General features: G+C 51.9%; 1 protein-coding gene across 2 annotated transcripts in view; it reads left to right on the top strand.

Moving 5' to 3' along the window:
* The window catches only part of TRPV4 (transient receptor potential cation channel subfamily V member 4), a 50,962-nt gene that overhangs the window by 32,737 nt on the left and 2,234 nt on the right, over positions 1-15,991 (top strand). The window contains exons 5-14 of one of the 2 annotated variants that reach the window (XM_024257515.3): positions 610-750; positions 2,463-2,761; positions 4,567-4,746; positions 6,821-6,979; positions 7,287-7,379; positions 7,709-7,782; positions 8,487-8,652; positions 8,873-8,939; positions 12,594-12,910; positions 14,464-14,591. In XM_024257515.3, coding sequence (XP_024113283.2) covers positions 610-750; positions 2,463-2,761; positions 4,567-4,746; positions 6,821-6,979; positions 7,287-7,379; positions 7,709-7,782; positions 8,487-8,652; positions 8,873-8,939; positions 12,594-12,910; positions 14,464-14,591 — 1,624 coding nt within the window. The remainder of the gene's footprint in view (positions 1-609; positions 751-2,462; positions 2,762-4,566; positions 4,747-6,820; positions 6,980-7,286; positions 7,380-7,708; positions 7,783-8,486; positions 8,653-8,872; positions 8,940-12,593; positions 12,911-14,463; positions 14,592-15,991) is intronic. The other variant, XM_063712251.1, reaches the window with a different exon arrangement.

Raw genomic sequence — 15,991 nt, 5'->3', positions numbered from 1 at the left:
GATTAAATTACCTTTCACAGGGTCCCTCCCATGATACATGGGGATTGTGGGAACTACAATTCAAGATGAGATTTAGGTGTGGACACAGAGCCAAACCATATCAGTTGCCCAGGCTGGTACTGAACTGCTAGGCTTCGGCAATCCTCCTGCCTCAGCCTCCTGAGTAGCTGGGACCACAGGTGTTAAGTCACCAGGCCCAGCTAATTTTTAACATTTCTATAGAGATGGGGTCTCACTGTGTTGCCCGGGCTTGCCTCAAACTCCTGGGCTCAGGTGATCTCCCTCCTCGGTCTCCCAAAGCACTGGGATTACAGGCGTGAGCCACAGTGCCTGGCCTCCTCTAGGATTTTTAAAGCATCTTATGAATCTAAAAAGTTCTCACATTCAGGATTCCACAAACTAGGTATCCTTTGGGCTTGAGATTCTGTTTCTGTGTTAGACCCCAGGGAATATCCAAGGACCTATTTGCTGCCCTTGGGTGTCGCTGGGCAGGACTCTTCCTGCATCCCCCACCCCAATTTCTACATCCTGCACCCCACCCCCACCCCCAGCAAGCCTGGCTAGGTCTCTGCCCCGCCAGGACCCTGGATGACCGTCCCCCGCCCCCAGGTCAGACAGCCCTGCACATCGCCATTGAGCGTCGCTGCAAACACTACGTGGAACTTCTCGTGGCCCAGGGAGCTGACGTCCATGCCCAGGCCCGTGGGCGCTTCTTCCAGCCCAAGGATGAGGGGGGCTACTTCTACTTTGGTAAGGAGGGGCCTGGTGGGGGCTGGCAGCACGCTGGAGAAGCATGGCGGGAGATAGCATGATACTGGTTGGTGTCTGCAGCCCTGACCATCCCTCAGACACCCAGGGCCACTCTGGCCATGGGCGCAGGCAGCACTCTGGAGCATAGGCTGCACGTCAGTCTTGGTCACGGGGCCCTTGCCTCTGAGGTGTAAGTGCCATGGGGGAACTTGGCACCATGGACCTGGATTCAGATCCTCACTCCAGCCAGGCACGGTGTCTCACACCTGTCATCCCAGCACTTTGGGAGGTCAAGGCAGGAGGATCGCTTGAGGGCAGGAGTTTGAGACCAGCCTAGGCAACATAGCAAGACCCTGTCTCTTTTAAAAATTTAAAAAATGGCTGGGCACGGTGGCTCATGCCTGTAATCCCAGCACTTTGGGAGGATGAGGCAGGTGGATCACCTGAGGTCAATAGTTCAAGACCAGCCTGGCCAACAAGATGGTGAAACCCCATCTCTACAAAAATAACAAAAATTAGCCGGGCATGATGGCGGGTGCCTGTAATCCCAGCTACTTGGGAGGCTGAGGCAGGAGAATTGCTTGAACCTGGGGGACAGAGGTTGCAATGAGCCGAGATTTCCCCATTGCACTCCAGCTTGGGTGACAGAGTGAGACTCTGTCTCAAAAAAATAAAAATTAAAAAAAAAAACAACAAATAAATAAATTAGGTGGCATGGTGGCATGTGCTTGTAGTCCCAGCTGCTTGGGAGGCCGAGGCTGGAGGATCACTTGAACCTAGGATTTCGAGGCTGCAGTAAGCCGTGATTGCACCACTGCACTCCAGCCTGGAAAATAGAGCAAGACCCTGTCTTTAAAAAGCAAAAATAAAACAACAAAAAAAGGCCAAATCCTCACTCTGCACTTTCCAGGCATGTGACCTCACTTCCCTGAGCCTCACCTTCCCCAGCTGTGCAGTGGGGATCATGAGAGGCCCTTGGGCTGTGATGTCAGCGCCCAGCTCTGTATTGTCTGTGTCCTTTAATCTGGTTTATGCTGGGACCAACAGCCCCATCACCAGGCCCAAAGCCCACCACTGCCGTTGTCATCATTGGACTCATGAAATATTTTGAATTTTACCCCTGCTTAAAGGCATTCATTATGTGCAGCTCAGGGACAAAGTCACACAAAGAATTCCATCATCAGCTGGGCGCGGTGGCTCACGCCTGTAATCCCAGCACTTTGGGAGGCCGAGGTGGGCAGATCACTTGAGGTCAGGAGTTTGAGACCAGCCTGGCCAACATGGCGAAATCCTATCTCTACTAAAAATACAAAAATTAGCCAGGTGTGGTGGCATGCGCCTGTAATCCCAGCTACTCGGCTGAGGCACAAGAATCGCTTGCACCCGGGAGGTGGAGGTTGCAATGAGCCGAGATTGTGCCACTGCTCTCCAGCCTAGGTGACAGAGTGAGACTTTGTCTCAAAAAAAAAAAGAATTCCATCATTGGATGTGTCCAGTCCCTCACAGCCTCCAAATCGCGTGGCTGTGTCCTTAACTAGCCACACCCCATCTCCCTGGCATCACCCAGAGAAACGTGCAGTTCATATTCACTGCTGGTGCTGTCTCCGTCATTATCCTCAGAGTGCCACGGTGTCCGTCCCCCGGGTGTCCGCAGGCAGAGTCCCACCCTGGGCTCCCTTCACTGACCTCCCACCCTCCACCCTGGCCCGTAGGGGAGCTGCCCCTGTCGCTGGCTGCCTGCACCAACCAGCCCCACATTGTCAACTACCTGACGGAGAACCCCCACAAGAAGGCGGACATGCGGCGCCAGGACTCGCGAGGCAACACGGTGCTGCACGCGCTGGTGGCCATCGCCGACAACACCCGTGAGAACACCAAGTTCGTTACCAAGATGTACGACCTGCTGCTGCTCAAATGTGCCCGCCTCTTCCCCGACAGCAACCTGGAGGCCGTGCTCAACAATGACGGCCTCTCGCCCCTCATGATGGCTGCCAAGATGGGCAAGATTGGGGTGAGTGTGCGGCTGGGGGCACAGCTGATCCACCCACTCGTACCCCTCTACACATACACACGAGGGTGTGCTGCTGGTATTCATTATTAATATGTGCATGCACCTCCCAACATGCCAACCCCAGTGTGCAGATGTCCCAGCTCAAGAACCTGCTATGGCTCCCTAGTGTCCAGCCAAGCTCCTTAGCTTCATCCCCGAGCCTCTCGCCTCATGTCACCCTACTAGATGTTCACCACTCCACCCCCACCAGCCAGGATGAGCCATTGATAGGAAACTGAGTCCTAGGGCCCTAGCACAGCAGTGCTCCCAGCCTCAAACCTGTTGAATGGCCCTGCCCCAGTTCCTTCCCTTTTCTGGGCCTCTACCCACCAGATGCCAGGAGCACCTCCCCTTACACTTGTGACCACCAAAAATATCTCCAGAACATTGCTGAATTGTCCTCTGGGGGGCACCATCGCTGTGATTGGGAACCAAGTTTGGAGTACCCTAGAGGCAGGAGCACCTGTCCAAGCCCTGGCGCTACCACTTCCCAGTGTGTGACCTCAGACATCTCATTTCCCTTTTCTGTGCCTCAGTTTCCTTGTCTGTAAAATGGGGATATAAGAGTGTCCTCTGGTGTGGTGTTGTGACAAATGCGGTGATCCACATAAGGCTCTTAGGAAGGAGCTTGGGAGAGGCAGCAAGTGCTCACTTACACGTCTGTAATACCAGCTAGTTGGGAGGCTAAGGTGAGAGGATTGTTTAAGTCCAGCCTGGATTATTTGAGATCTCAAATAAATAAAAACCAAAATAAAAAAATAAATAAAAATGTAGCAAAAATTACTAAAATTGCAATTATACCATGGCCCTGAGGCAGTAGAAAGGCTCCGGTTTAAATCCTGGCTTCGGCCAGGCTCAGTGGCTCATGTCTGTAATCCTAGCACTTTGGGAGGCTGAGGTGGGAGGAGCACTTGAGCCCAAGAGGTTGAGGCTGCAATGAGCTGTGATAGTGCCATTGCACTCCAGCCTGGGCAACAGAGCCAGACCCTGTCTCAAAAAAACCCCTAAATCCTGGCTGTGCACAGTGGCTCACGCCTGTAATCCCAGCACTTTGGGAGGCCGAGGTGGGCGGATCACCTGAGGTCAGGAGTTCAAGACCAGCCTGGCCAACGTGGTGAAACCCCGTCTCTACTAAAAATAACAAAAATATTAGCTGGGTGTGGTAGCAGGCACCTGTAATCCCAGCTACTCAGGAGGCTGAGGCAGGAGAATTGCTTGAACCTGGGAGGAGAAGGTTGCAGTGAGCTGAGATTGCGCCACTGAACTCCAGCCTGGGTGACAAAGAGAGACTCTGTCTCAAAACAAAAACAAACCCCAAAATCCTAACATTGCCTGACCTTGGGCAATTCCCACCCCTCTCTGTGCCTCCGCTTCCCTGTGTGTAAGCCAGAGAAGGAGGAGTGGTAACAGGAAGGACCGCATATGATCGTCAGTATTATAATTCACGTATCATTAAGATGGATTCATTGCTATTTTAATGGCATGAAGAAGATATTCATTACAATCAAGATGTTGAAGGCTCATCCAGGTTCTGTCTGGCTCCAGCTGACTGGTTAAGTGGCTTCTGGAACACCCTTCATTTTTCCCAGTCTCCACTCTTTATCTATAAACCAAGATAATAAGAGTAAGAATTAAACAAGATGAGGAAAGGGTCCTCCAGCAGCCGGTGCTCAGCTGTTTTCTGGGGAGGCATCATGTGCTGAGCTGGGCCCAGCCCTGGGGATCTTTCCAGTGTGAGCCCCCTGACCCTCCGGCCCCCTGTGCAGATCTTTCAGCACATCATCCGGCGGGAGGTGACGGATGAGGACACACGGCACCTGTCCCGCAAGTTCAAGGACTGGGCCTATGGGCCAGTGTATTCCTCGCTTTATGACCTCTCCTCCCTGGACACGTGTGGGGAAGAGGCCTCCGTGCTGGAGATCCTGGTGTACAACAGCAAGATTGAGGTGGGCTCCAGGAGGGGGCATGGGGTGCGAGGAAGGAGGGGCAGGGCTGGGAGCAGGGACGGGGCCCTGGGGCTGGGCTGGGGGAGACAGCCCCAGCCTCTAGGACCCAATGTGGTGGATCTGTTGGCTGAATGCAAGAGAAGGTGCCAACTAAGTGCCCAGAACAGTGTCTGCCATGTGAGGAAATGAGCAAGACTTGTGGGAAGATGGACTTTTGGGGCAGGTAGGACTGGGTTGGGATCCTGGCTCTGTAATTTACATGCTGTGTGTCTCAGGACAAGTGGCTCCACCTCTCTGGGTCTCAGCTTCCTCGTTTGTAACCTGGGGATAAGGATCATGGATATCCCATGGGGTTGTTGGGAGGACCAAAGAGGTTAATTTTAGAATGGCCTGGCACAGAGTAAACATTATGTCAGCTGTTACCATTCATGGTTGTTACATGAACTTTTGAAAGCTCTTTTTTTTCGGCCAGGCATGGTGGCTTATGCCTGTAATTCTAGCATTTTGGGGAGCCAAGGTGGGCGGATTGCTTGAAGCCAGGAATTTGAGACTAGCCTGGGCAATATGGCAAAACCCCGTCTCTACAAAAATAAAAATAAAAATTAGCCAGGCGTGGTGGTGTGAGCCTGTAGTCCCAGCTACTTGGGAGGCTGAGGTGGGAGGATCACCTGAGCCTGGGGAGGTTGAGGCTTCAGTGAGCCGAGATCATGCCACTGTACTCCAGTCTGGGTGACAGAGTGAGACCCTGTCTCAAAACAAACAAACAAACAAACAAAAAAACAAGCTTTTTTTTTCCCTACTTAGCAGTATTTTGTGAACATCATTCTGTACTTTTAAATATTCTTTGGTAATATTGTCGCTGCATGTAAATGTACCATATTCAAATGAACCGTTCTCTTATTGCTGGTCGCTTGGGTTTGTTTCTGCCTTTGTCAGGAATAACACTACAAAAGCATCTCTGTGGCTGCATTATTGCACAAATCATGATTATAGAGAAACTCAAGTTAATAAAGGGCTAGGAAGCTATACAAATGGAGGAGAAAATGCTGGGGACTGGGTGTAGGTGGTCTCCCTTCTAGCCCTGCCCTGTGGCTTACTGGTCTGTGAGCTTGGCTTTCTTGCAAGACCTCATTTCCCTCATTTTTTGAATTAGTGACCATCTTGATTTAAATTAGTGGTGGCAGGAGGTTTAGCATCTCAGGTGCAAACTGATTGATTAGTAGCGTCTACCCAGTGAACTGTATGAATACAATTGTGCAGGGCTCAATTATTGATGTCTGCCCTGGGTTCAGAATTGGAGAACTGTGGTGAGTCAATCATTTATCATCTTTGGGCAAAATTTCTCAATCTTTCTCTCTAAATCAGAATTTCTGAGAGTGGAGGCCAGGATTTATACTTGCAGCAAGCTACACAGATGATTTTGCCGCCAGCAGCTTGGTACTATCCACAGATTGGAGTTTGGGAACCATGAGAATAAATGTCTTTTTTTCTTTTTTGAGACGGAGTCTTGCTCTTGTCGCCCAGGCTGGAGTGCAGTGGCACGATCTAGGCTCACTGCAATCTCCGCCTCCCAGGTTCAAGTGATTCTCCTGCCTCAGCCTCAGGAGTAGCTGGGATTACAGGTGTGCACCACCATGCCTGGCTAATTGTTGTGTTTTTAGTAGAGATGGGGTTTCACCACGTTGGCCAGGCTGATCTTGAATTCCTGACCTCAGGTGATCCGCCTGTCTTGGCCTCCCAAAGTGCTGGGATTACAGGCGTGAGCCACCATGCCTGGCCTGAAAATAAATGTCTTTTAAGGACTTTCCAGTTCCGAGTTCTGTGATGCTAGAATAGGATGGAAAGGTACATTGAGGCAGAATTGGGCAGAATCTCAAATGGTGAGCGCAGGAGCTTGGGGCTGATTTTCAGTATCTGTCCAGTTCCCCATGAATCCTTGAATGCAGCTGAGGAATGGATGGAAAGAGAAAGCGCTGTCGGGGTGGAGGGTGGGGGGAAGGCACACCTGAGGCAGCCTGCCTGGACTGGCCCCCCATCTCGGGAAGGCAGCCCCCGACCACCCTGCCTCTCATAGAACCGCCACGAGATGCTGGCTGTGGAGCCCATCAATGAACTGCTGCGGGACAAGTGGCGCAAGTTCGGGGCCGTCTCCTTCTACATCAACGTGGTCTCCTACTTGTGCGCCATGGTCATCTTCACCCTCACCGCCTACTACCAGCCGCTGGAGGGCACAGTGAGTGCCCGGGGACCCGGCAGGGGCTGGGGCAGGCACTGGGCTGAGCCACGAAGGACTGGGGCCCAACCTCATCCTTCTGGGTCCCCTGTAGGATGGAACTGGAGAAGGTTTAGGAACAGGTTGGGGAGGCACCCTCCAGCATCCACGGGTGGCCCTGAGCTGGGAGGAGGGAGACTCAGGAGGAAGAAAGTGAAGGAGGAGGCTCCATGGGATGCAGATGTTTTGGGTCTGGGGGAACATCTGGATTGGGAGCCAGATGTTGGAGGGGCCGGGTGACGACCTGTGTGCCCTTGCTGCTCCCCAGCCGCCGTACCCTTACCGCACCACGGTGGACTACCTGCGGCTGGCTGGCGAGGTCATTACGCTCTTCACTGGGGTCTTGTTCTTCTTCACCAACGTAAGTGCCTGGCCCCCGTGCCCCCCACCCTGCCTGCCCTCCTCTTCTTTTCCTGCACCTCTTTTCTCTCCCTCTTTTTCTCTTCTCTCTCCTCCAAATGGTCCTTCTCCTTTCCTTCCTCCTTTTATTTTCTCATTTCTCTTCTACCTCCTCCAATCCCACGTTCTCCATCTCTGCTTTTTTCTCCTTTTCTAACAGGAAAGCGTCCTTTGTCTTTTCTCTGTACCAGCCTCTGCCTCCCTCTCTTCTATTGCTTTCTCTGTCTCCTCTCTCCTCCTCTCCTCTCCTGCTGGCCCCACCCCTTTCACGTGCCCCCTTCTGTCTTCCAGATCAAAGACTTGTTCATGAAAAAATGCCCTGGAGTGAACTCTCTGTTCGTTGATGGCTCCTTCCAGCTGCTCTAGTGAGTAGAGGTCCCTGGGCCGGCAGCTGCTGGGTGAGGAAGGTGGGTTTGGGCTGCTAGGTCATCCAGATTCAGGAGAGAGGTGATTCTATTAGAAATGAATGCGCCTAACCTAGGCAGCTCTAACCCAAAGTCAGGACAAAGCCACAAACAATAGGGTCTTCTGGTTAAAGAAAAATTCTGACTGCTAGGGAGTTATCATATACACCATGGGTAGAAATAATTTTAACCTCTTATGCTGGTGAATGATTGCTGATGTCTGCCTGAAGTGCCATGTTAAGAATTTTGCACCTGTGTCTGTGTTTAGTGGGAAAGAGTTGGTATTGATTAATGATGTCTGCCTGGGACAGAGAATGAGAGAGTTACTGAGTGTGTGTTACCTCTTCCACATTTCCCGTAGAGTTGGAGAATGATGAAATTCACTTAGCCACAAAATCTCCACTGAACACCATAAATCTTTCTTTAGCAATTCCAAGAGGCATCACTTCAGGATCTTGTGGGACCTCAGGATTAATTGCCAGCTAACTGAATGTTCTTGTTAACAGAATGCTGGGGAACCCTGCTAATCCACTTTGTTTCTTTTCTGGGGGTCTAGAAGGCATTGGGAAGTCCTGATACCCTGGAGGGCTTGGAGGCATGTCTCCCCCCTCCAGAGCCTCATTGTCCCCTCTCCCCTCTGGCTTCTCTTGTGTTCTGCACTGCAGCTTCATCTACTCTGTCCTGGTGATCGTCTCAGCAGCCCTCTACCTGGCAGGGATTGAGGCCTACCTGGCCGTGATGGTCTTTGCCCTGGTCTTGGGCTGGATGAATGCCCTTTACTTCACCCGTGGGCTGAAGCTGACGGGGACCTATAGCATCATGATCCAGAAGGTACGGGCTGGGAGGACCCTCTGGACTCGTGTGTTCCTGGAGGGAGTCACACACACCACATGCACACTTATGCGCCTGCAGACCTGAGGATGCTGGGTACCATGGGGGCAGGAGGCATGGTCTGGACATTGGGGTGGGACCAGGGTGGAGATGGAGGAATGGGGAAAGTGAGAAACCATGTGTCTCCTCTTTGCCTCCATAATCCCGCTGGGGTCTTTAGATTCTCTTCAAGGACCTTTTCCGATTCCTGCTCGTCTACTTGCTCTTCATGATCGGCTATGCTTCAGGTGAGCTCCGGGTGCTCAGGTGGGCCTGGCAGGGGTGGTGCAAGGACGGGAACAGTAGCCATGATGTATAGGGGACAATAGCAGCCTTGCTGAGTTCTTTATTTATTTATTTATTTTTTTGAGATGAAGTTTTGCTCCTGTTGCCCAGGCTGGAGTGCAATGGCGCAGTCTCAGCTCACTGCAACCTCCACCTCCCAGGTTCAAGTAATTATCCTGCCTCAGCCTCCCATGTAGTTGGGATTACAGGCTCCTGCCACCATGCCCCGCTATTTTTTAATTTTTTTTTTTTTTGTATTTTTAGTAGAGATGGGGTTTCACCATGTTGGCCAGGCTGGTCTCAAACTCCTGACCTCAGGTGATCCACCCTCCTTGGCCTCCCAAAATGGTGGGATTACAGGTGTGAGCCAACGCGCCCAGCCACTGAGTTCTTATTTGTGTGCCAGGCACCAAACTAAGTATATTTCCATCCTTGCCTCCCAACAAGCCTGTAAGCTAAGTGCCTTTATAATCCCCTCTTATAGAAAAGGAAACTGAGGCTTAAGAGGGTTAAATAACTAGCACAAGTTCAAAAGCCAGTGAATGGTGGCCAGGCACAGTGGCTCACACCTGTAATCCCAGCACTTTGGGAGGCTGAAGCACTTTGGGAGGCTGAAGGTCAGGAGTTTGAGACCAGCCTGGCCAACATGGCAAAACCCCGTCTCTACCAAAAAATACAAAAATTAGACAGGCATGGTGGCACGCAATTATAGACCTAGTTACTCGGGAGGCTGAGGCACAAGAATCACTTGAACCCAGGAGGTGGAGGTTGCAGTAAGCCGAGATGGCACCACTGCACTCCAGCCTGGGCAGCACAGCGAGATTCTGTCTCAAAAAAAAAAAAAAAAGCGATTGAATGGCAAAACTGGAGTATCAGCTATTGCTACAAAGGAAGCCACCTAAAGTGGGGCTTAAAATAGCACCCACTTATTATTATTATTATTATTTTTTGTGGCAAGGTCTCACTCTGTCACCGAGGCTGGAGGGCAGTGGTGCTCTTGGCTCACTGCAACCTCTGCCTCCCAGGTTCAAGCGATTCTCTTGCCTCAGCCTCTCGAATAGCTGGGATTACAGGCGTGTGCCACCACGCATGGCTAAGTTTTATATTTTTGGTAGAGACGGGGTTTCACTATTTTGGCCAGGCTGGTCTCAAACTCCTGACCCCAAGTGATCCACCCACCTTGGCCTCCCAAAGTGCTGGGATTACAGGCGTGAGCCACTGTACTAGGCCCACTTATTATTGCTTATGAGTCAATGGGTCAGCTGGGTGGCTGTGCTGCCCTGGGCCAGGTTTGACTGATCCCTACAGGCTCTTGTGCCTGTGGTCAGCTGGCAGGCTGGCTGCTGGCTGACTGGTCTAGCTAGTATGGACTTGGTTAGAGGGGTTTTGCTATCTATCTTCCGCGTGGTCACTCATCCCTGGCCAGCTAGCTTGGGCTTGTCCAAATGGTGGCCTTAGGGTTCCAAGAACATGAGCAGAAGTGTTCAAGGACACCTCCTGGCATGGCATCACTGCTGCCTTACTCTGTTGGCCAAAGCAAGTCACAAGGCCAGCCTCGATTCAAGGGATGGGGAAATAGACGCCACTTCTTTTTTTCCATTTTTTTTTTTTTTGGTGGAGGCAGGGTCTTGCTATGTTGCCCAGGCTGGTCTTGAACTCCTGGGCTCAAGCAGTCCTCCTGCCTCAGCCTCCCAAAGTGCAGGATTACAGGCAGGAGCCACTGCACCTGGCCTAGACTCCACTTCTTAGTGGGAGAAGCTGTAAAGCCACATTGAAGGGGCATGGATACATGGAAGGATAAAATTTAATAATTAAGCTACCAGCCTAGGTATTTTCTTAAAGCCCAACATCAGCTCCCTTTGATATACCTTCTCCGTGATGTCACGATGCCACTAAGAAGCATTCTGGGACCTCAGTGGCACGGGTCATGGGAGAAGGACCAGGGACCAGGGCTGGAGAAACTGACCAAGTCCTTGGGCTGATCCCCGAGGGGTGGGTAATCTGACATCAATGCCCAGCATCCAAAGGGGAGTGGCCAACTCAGGTTAGACCTGGACACATTCACATCTGAGCAGGTTCATCTGAGGACGAGCCTGGCACAGGAATCTGATGAGGGTGATATTTTAACCCATGATAGTGGCCAAGTCTCTATGTAGATTATTGGTGGGAAGTGGAATTGTAGTTTTCACTGGGGAGATGGGGACAGGGTACAGCTTTCCCTTCCCAGGGGTCACACTGGAAAAACTAGACAGTGTCAAGGGTTCAACAATAGTTTGGGATTCAGGTCAGGGATCTAGCCCTACTGCAGTCCTAGTTATTGAAACTGAGTAGAAACAAGGGTTAGAGTAGCAGCTTAGCAGTCAGCTTGGTTGCAGGGCTTCTCCTTATAGGATGCACTAGATCTCAGTTCTGAGGCTGACATGACATAAACAGGACACACACGCTTCTGTTCCCACACTTTGGTGTCCATAGCAGACATCACTAATGGATCACAGAACAGTTTTTATGGTGAGTCCAGACAAGGTCTCAGAATCCATCTCAACACAGTGTTTCACCAGGTACTATACAACTGAAGAACATTAGCATATAAGTTGAAATCTGCATACTCTAATCCCTGGTTGCAGGCAATATGACATTCTCTGCCCCACTGACTGATGGGACTGAGCCTTCTTCATGCTCCCCTCCCTGGCTGGTTATGGACAGGTTGTTGCTGCCAAACTGTGTTGAGAAGGAATCTGAAGCTCCACCTAGGCTTAGTAGGAAAGGAGAACCGTGATGAGTTTGAGATGTCTAGAGCAGGAGAGGCCCCTTAGAGAACATGGCTTCGGGGACAGTCAGGACTGATGCCTGGTTTCAGCCCCCACTTTTCCTCTCTGGGTTGGGGTGGAGTGGGAAACTGTCAGAGAGAGAGTCTACCCCTGCAAATAGGGGCATTCCAGAGCCCCCAAGACCTCTAAGAATGGTAGGCTGCATTAGGATTTCCCAACACTATTGACATTTGAGACCAGATCATTCTTCGTGGCAGGGACCATCCTGTGCATTGTAGGGTGTCAGGCAGCACCCCTGGCCTCCACCCACCTGATGCCAGTAGCACCCCCACCCCCAGTCTTAACAACCAAATACGTCTTTAGACATTGTCAAATGTCCCCTGGTGGGAAAAACTGAGACCCTCCCTGGACTAGATCCTGAAAACCTCTTCCTTCCCGGTAGCAGGGAACCACCAGGTTGTGTAAGGAGGGGTGAACTGTCCCAGGCTGGAAACAGGGCAGGTCAAAACTCCCACACTTATCAGTAGTGGGATTGAGCCTGTGAGTAGCCACTGCACTCCAGCCTGGGCAACATAGCAAGACTCCATCTCAGAAAGAGAGAGAGAGAGAGAGAGAGACAACCTCTTCCTTGTCAGCAAGAGTTTATGGAAAGGCTTCAAAGGTTTTGGGGTCAGGAGGACCTGGGTTTGGTGTGTCTTGGCTGACGTGCAGGTGACATGGGTTAGCGTGTAGGCCAGTGTGCTCCCCTCACTAGGCCTCAGCTTTCCCCTCCAGCAAATGAGAATGACACCCTCCACCTCTGTGTGGGTGTCCTCACACTCAGTGAGTGCCACCCCCATCCTCCCACAGCCCTGGTCTCCCTCCTGAACCCGTGTGCCAACATGAAGGTGTGCAATGAGGACCAGACCAACTGCACAGTGCCCACTTACCCCTCGTGCCGCGACAGCGAGACCTTCAGCACCTTCCTCCTGGACCTGTTTAAGCTGACCATCGGCATGGGCGACCTGGAGATGCTGAGCAGCACCAAGTACCCCGTGGTCTTCATCATCCTGCTGGTGACCTACATCATCCTCACCTTTGTGCTGCTCCTCAACATGCTCATTGCCCTCATGGGTGAGACAGTGGGCCAGGTCTCCAAGGAGAGCAAGCACATCTGGAAGCTGCAGGTGAGGCCCCAGGGGCCCCAGCCCCACTCCACCGGCCACCCTCGTCCTTCCAAGGACACTCACCTGACTGGCTTCCTCCCCTTCCACTCTGAGCAAGCCGTGTCTTCTCATTCTGCCTCCACTTTTCTGTCTGTAAAATGGGCATCAGAGGCTGCTGCTGACTTCCCGGAGCTGCCTAGTGAATTTTGAGGTGGCTTCTTGCCTGGCCGCCAGCAGTGGGCTCAGATTCTCCTTGTGGTCCAGCTCACAGGACACAGTCGGCTCCACCTAGCATGACTGAGTGACTTCTGTCGGCTCAGAAAGCTCTCAGTGGGCATCAGCATTTCAGCAGGGGTCCCACGCTGAGCCCAGGGGCAGTTTTTGTGCTCTAGCACTCCAGCACAGGGATGTCAGCATTCTCACTGGGGTTTTTTACTAGCAACCGTGAGCATGCTTCCTAGAGGAGAAACCAATGGGGACAGGAGCCGCCTTGGCGCCGGGAAGCTGCAGAAAGTTTGTACTTACCAAAAGCTTTCTATGCAATCCTGGGAAGAACAGGCCCTGGGATCACAGCCCTCCCAGGCCAGGTGCAGCCTACAAACCTGGTGTCCTAATAAACAGTGCTGCCTCGCGGCCCAGGAACACAGCACCCATGTTTACCTTGACTGTGCATTTCAGGAAAATGGAGCAGTGAGAAAAAAGGGCCCAAGGTTGTCCTCCCAGAACTGGGTCTGAGGGAAATAGCTCTGGCCTGCTCTTAACCTTTATCTGTATTGCTTACTTCATTGGGCCTCAGTTTCCCCACTGGGCATTACTCACAGGATGCAAACTGAGCGTCCTGTGGGCTGGAGTGCAATGGTGCGATCTTGGCACACTGCAACCTCTGCCTCCCAGGCTCAAGTGATTCTCTGGCCTCAGCCTCCCAAGTAGCTGGGGCTAAGGTGTGCACCACCTCACCCGGCTAATTTTTATATTTTTTGTAAAGATGGGATTTCACCATGTTGCTCAGGCTGGTCTTGAACTTCTGAGTTCAAGCGATCCACCTGCCTCGGCCTCCCAAAGTGCTGAGATTGCAGGTGTGAGCCACTCCACCCAGCCTCAGACCATTACATTAAAAAAACAAAACAAACTGCAAAATTTAAAAATTAAGAGATTCCCTATGAAAATCCAGATTTCTGGCTTTTCTTGAAAAGTTAGAAGCCCCAGGCAGTGCAAGGTCTGGATTCCTGCCTGGCAGCCCTCAGGTGGGGTGAGTGGCAGCTGCCCTTTACATGTGGGCATTTGCTCCCTGTTCGCCCCAGTCTCCACCCCTCCCTCACTGAGTGGCAACTGCTGTGTAAGTGTGATAGGACTTGGGCTGCAGCCTTTCTGCACCTGATTCTGTTTCACCCATTTGTTTTCCTGCCTGCCACCTGTGGGTATTTGAGTTTATAAACCCTGTGTCTAGAGGGGAGCAGGAGTCTAAATGCCTAGTTCTGGGCCCACCCCAGCCCGTTGTCTCATTTCTGCCACCAGAGCGGCAGGTGCGGGCTGTGAGGCTCACCGATGTCCCTCCTGACCCTCCCTCCCCGCAGTGGGCCACCACCATCCTGGACATTGAGCGCTCCTTCCCCGTGTTCCTGAGGAAGGCCTTCCGCTCCGGGGAGATGGTCACTGTGGGCAAGAGCTCAGACGGCACTCCTGACCGCAGGTGGTGCTTCAGGTGAGGCTGGGGCAGTGGGGCCGGGCAGGCAGGGCGGAACCGTCCCCACTGGCTCGGGGCCCCTGCTGCTCCAGTGTCGTCTACCCATTGCAATTTCTGGAGCCACTGAGGCCCCAAGAGGCCCGAGCAGAGTTCATTTCCACCAGGCGATCTTAGGCAAGTTGGCCCACCTCTCTCAGCCTGTTTCTTCATCTGTGGAATGAGACAATGATCTCACGGGCTCCTAGGCTGGCAGTGTGGATTAGACAGGTCAGCACGTGAGAAGTGCTCAGCCAGTGCCCAACGTGCATTGGGACACCACAGGCTCCCCTGTTCTTGCTCAGGGGGAAGCAGAGACTTGGATGGTGGGTTCATTTCAGAGCATCACCCTGTATCTACCAAACAGTGGGGTGAGCTCTAGTGCCTTGGGTGAAATGGGAAGCTGAGGAATGTGCAGTTTCCAGGGCTGGAGACCTCACCCAGCCCATCTGCAGAATGACTCCATGTTCCAGAGGCACAGGGAGTGCCAGCTTCTTAGGGGAACCGCTTCATGAATCTTTTCTTTCCAGTTGATTCATTCTTTGTAAAGTGGTTGTCAGCATAGAGCATAAGCAGAATGTTTGGAGTCAGACAAAGTCAGTTTCTTCATCTGTGAAATGGGAACAATAATAGCACCCACCTCCTAGGCCAGCCGATCAGTTCAATTCCATTTTTTATTTGTTTGTTTTTAGAGGCAGGGTTGCTCAGGCTGGAGTGCAGTGGTGTGATCATAGCTGACTGCAGCCTCCAACTCCTGGTCTCAAGCGATCCTCCTACCTCAGCCTCCTCATGCCACTATGTCTGACCAATTTTTAATTTTTTTGTAGAGATGGGGTTCTTGCTATGTTGCCCAGGCTGGTCTCAAACTCCTGGTCTCAAGTGATCCTCCCACCTCAGCCTCCCAAAATGCTGGGATTATAGGCGTGAGCCACCACACCCAGCCTCTGTTCAGTTTGAATCCAAAGCTCAAATCTTGGCTGGGTGTGGTGGCTCATGCTTGTAATCCCAGCACTTTGGGAGGCCAAGGTAGGCAGATTGCCTGAGGTCAGGAGTTTGAGACCACCCTGGGCAACATGGTGAAACCCCGTCTCCACTAAAAATACAAAAATTAGTCGGGAGTGGTGGCACACACCTGTAATCCCAGCTACTCGGGAGGCTGAGGCAGGAGAATCGCTTGAACCTGGTAGGTGGAGGTTGCAGTGAGCCAAGATTGCGCTATTGCACTCCAGTCTGGGGGACAGAGCAAGACTCTGCCTTAAAACAAACAAACAAATATGAATAGATAGGATAAAAAATTAAAGATAATATGTAAAAAAAAAAAAGATAATATATTAAAAAATGAGTAGATAAACAAAATGTGGGCTGTGTGTACAGTGAAATAT

The sequence above is a fragment of the Pongo abelii genome, chromosome 10, assembly GCF_028885655.2.
Source record: "Pongo abelii isolate AG06213 chromosome 10, NHGRI_mPonAbe1-v2.0_pri, whole genome shotgun sequence".
Classification (NCBI taxonomy): Eukaryota; Metazoa; Chordata; class Mammalia; order Primates; family Hominidae; genus Pongo; species Pongo abelii.
This window is presented reverse-complemented; position numbering and strand designations above follow the sequence as displayed.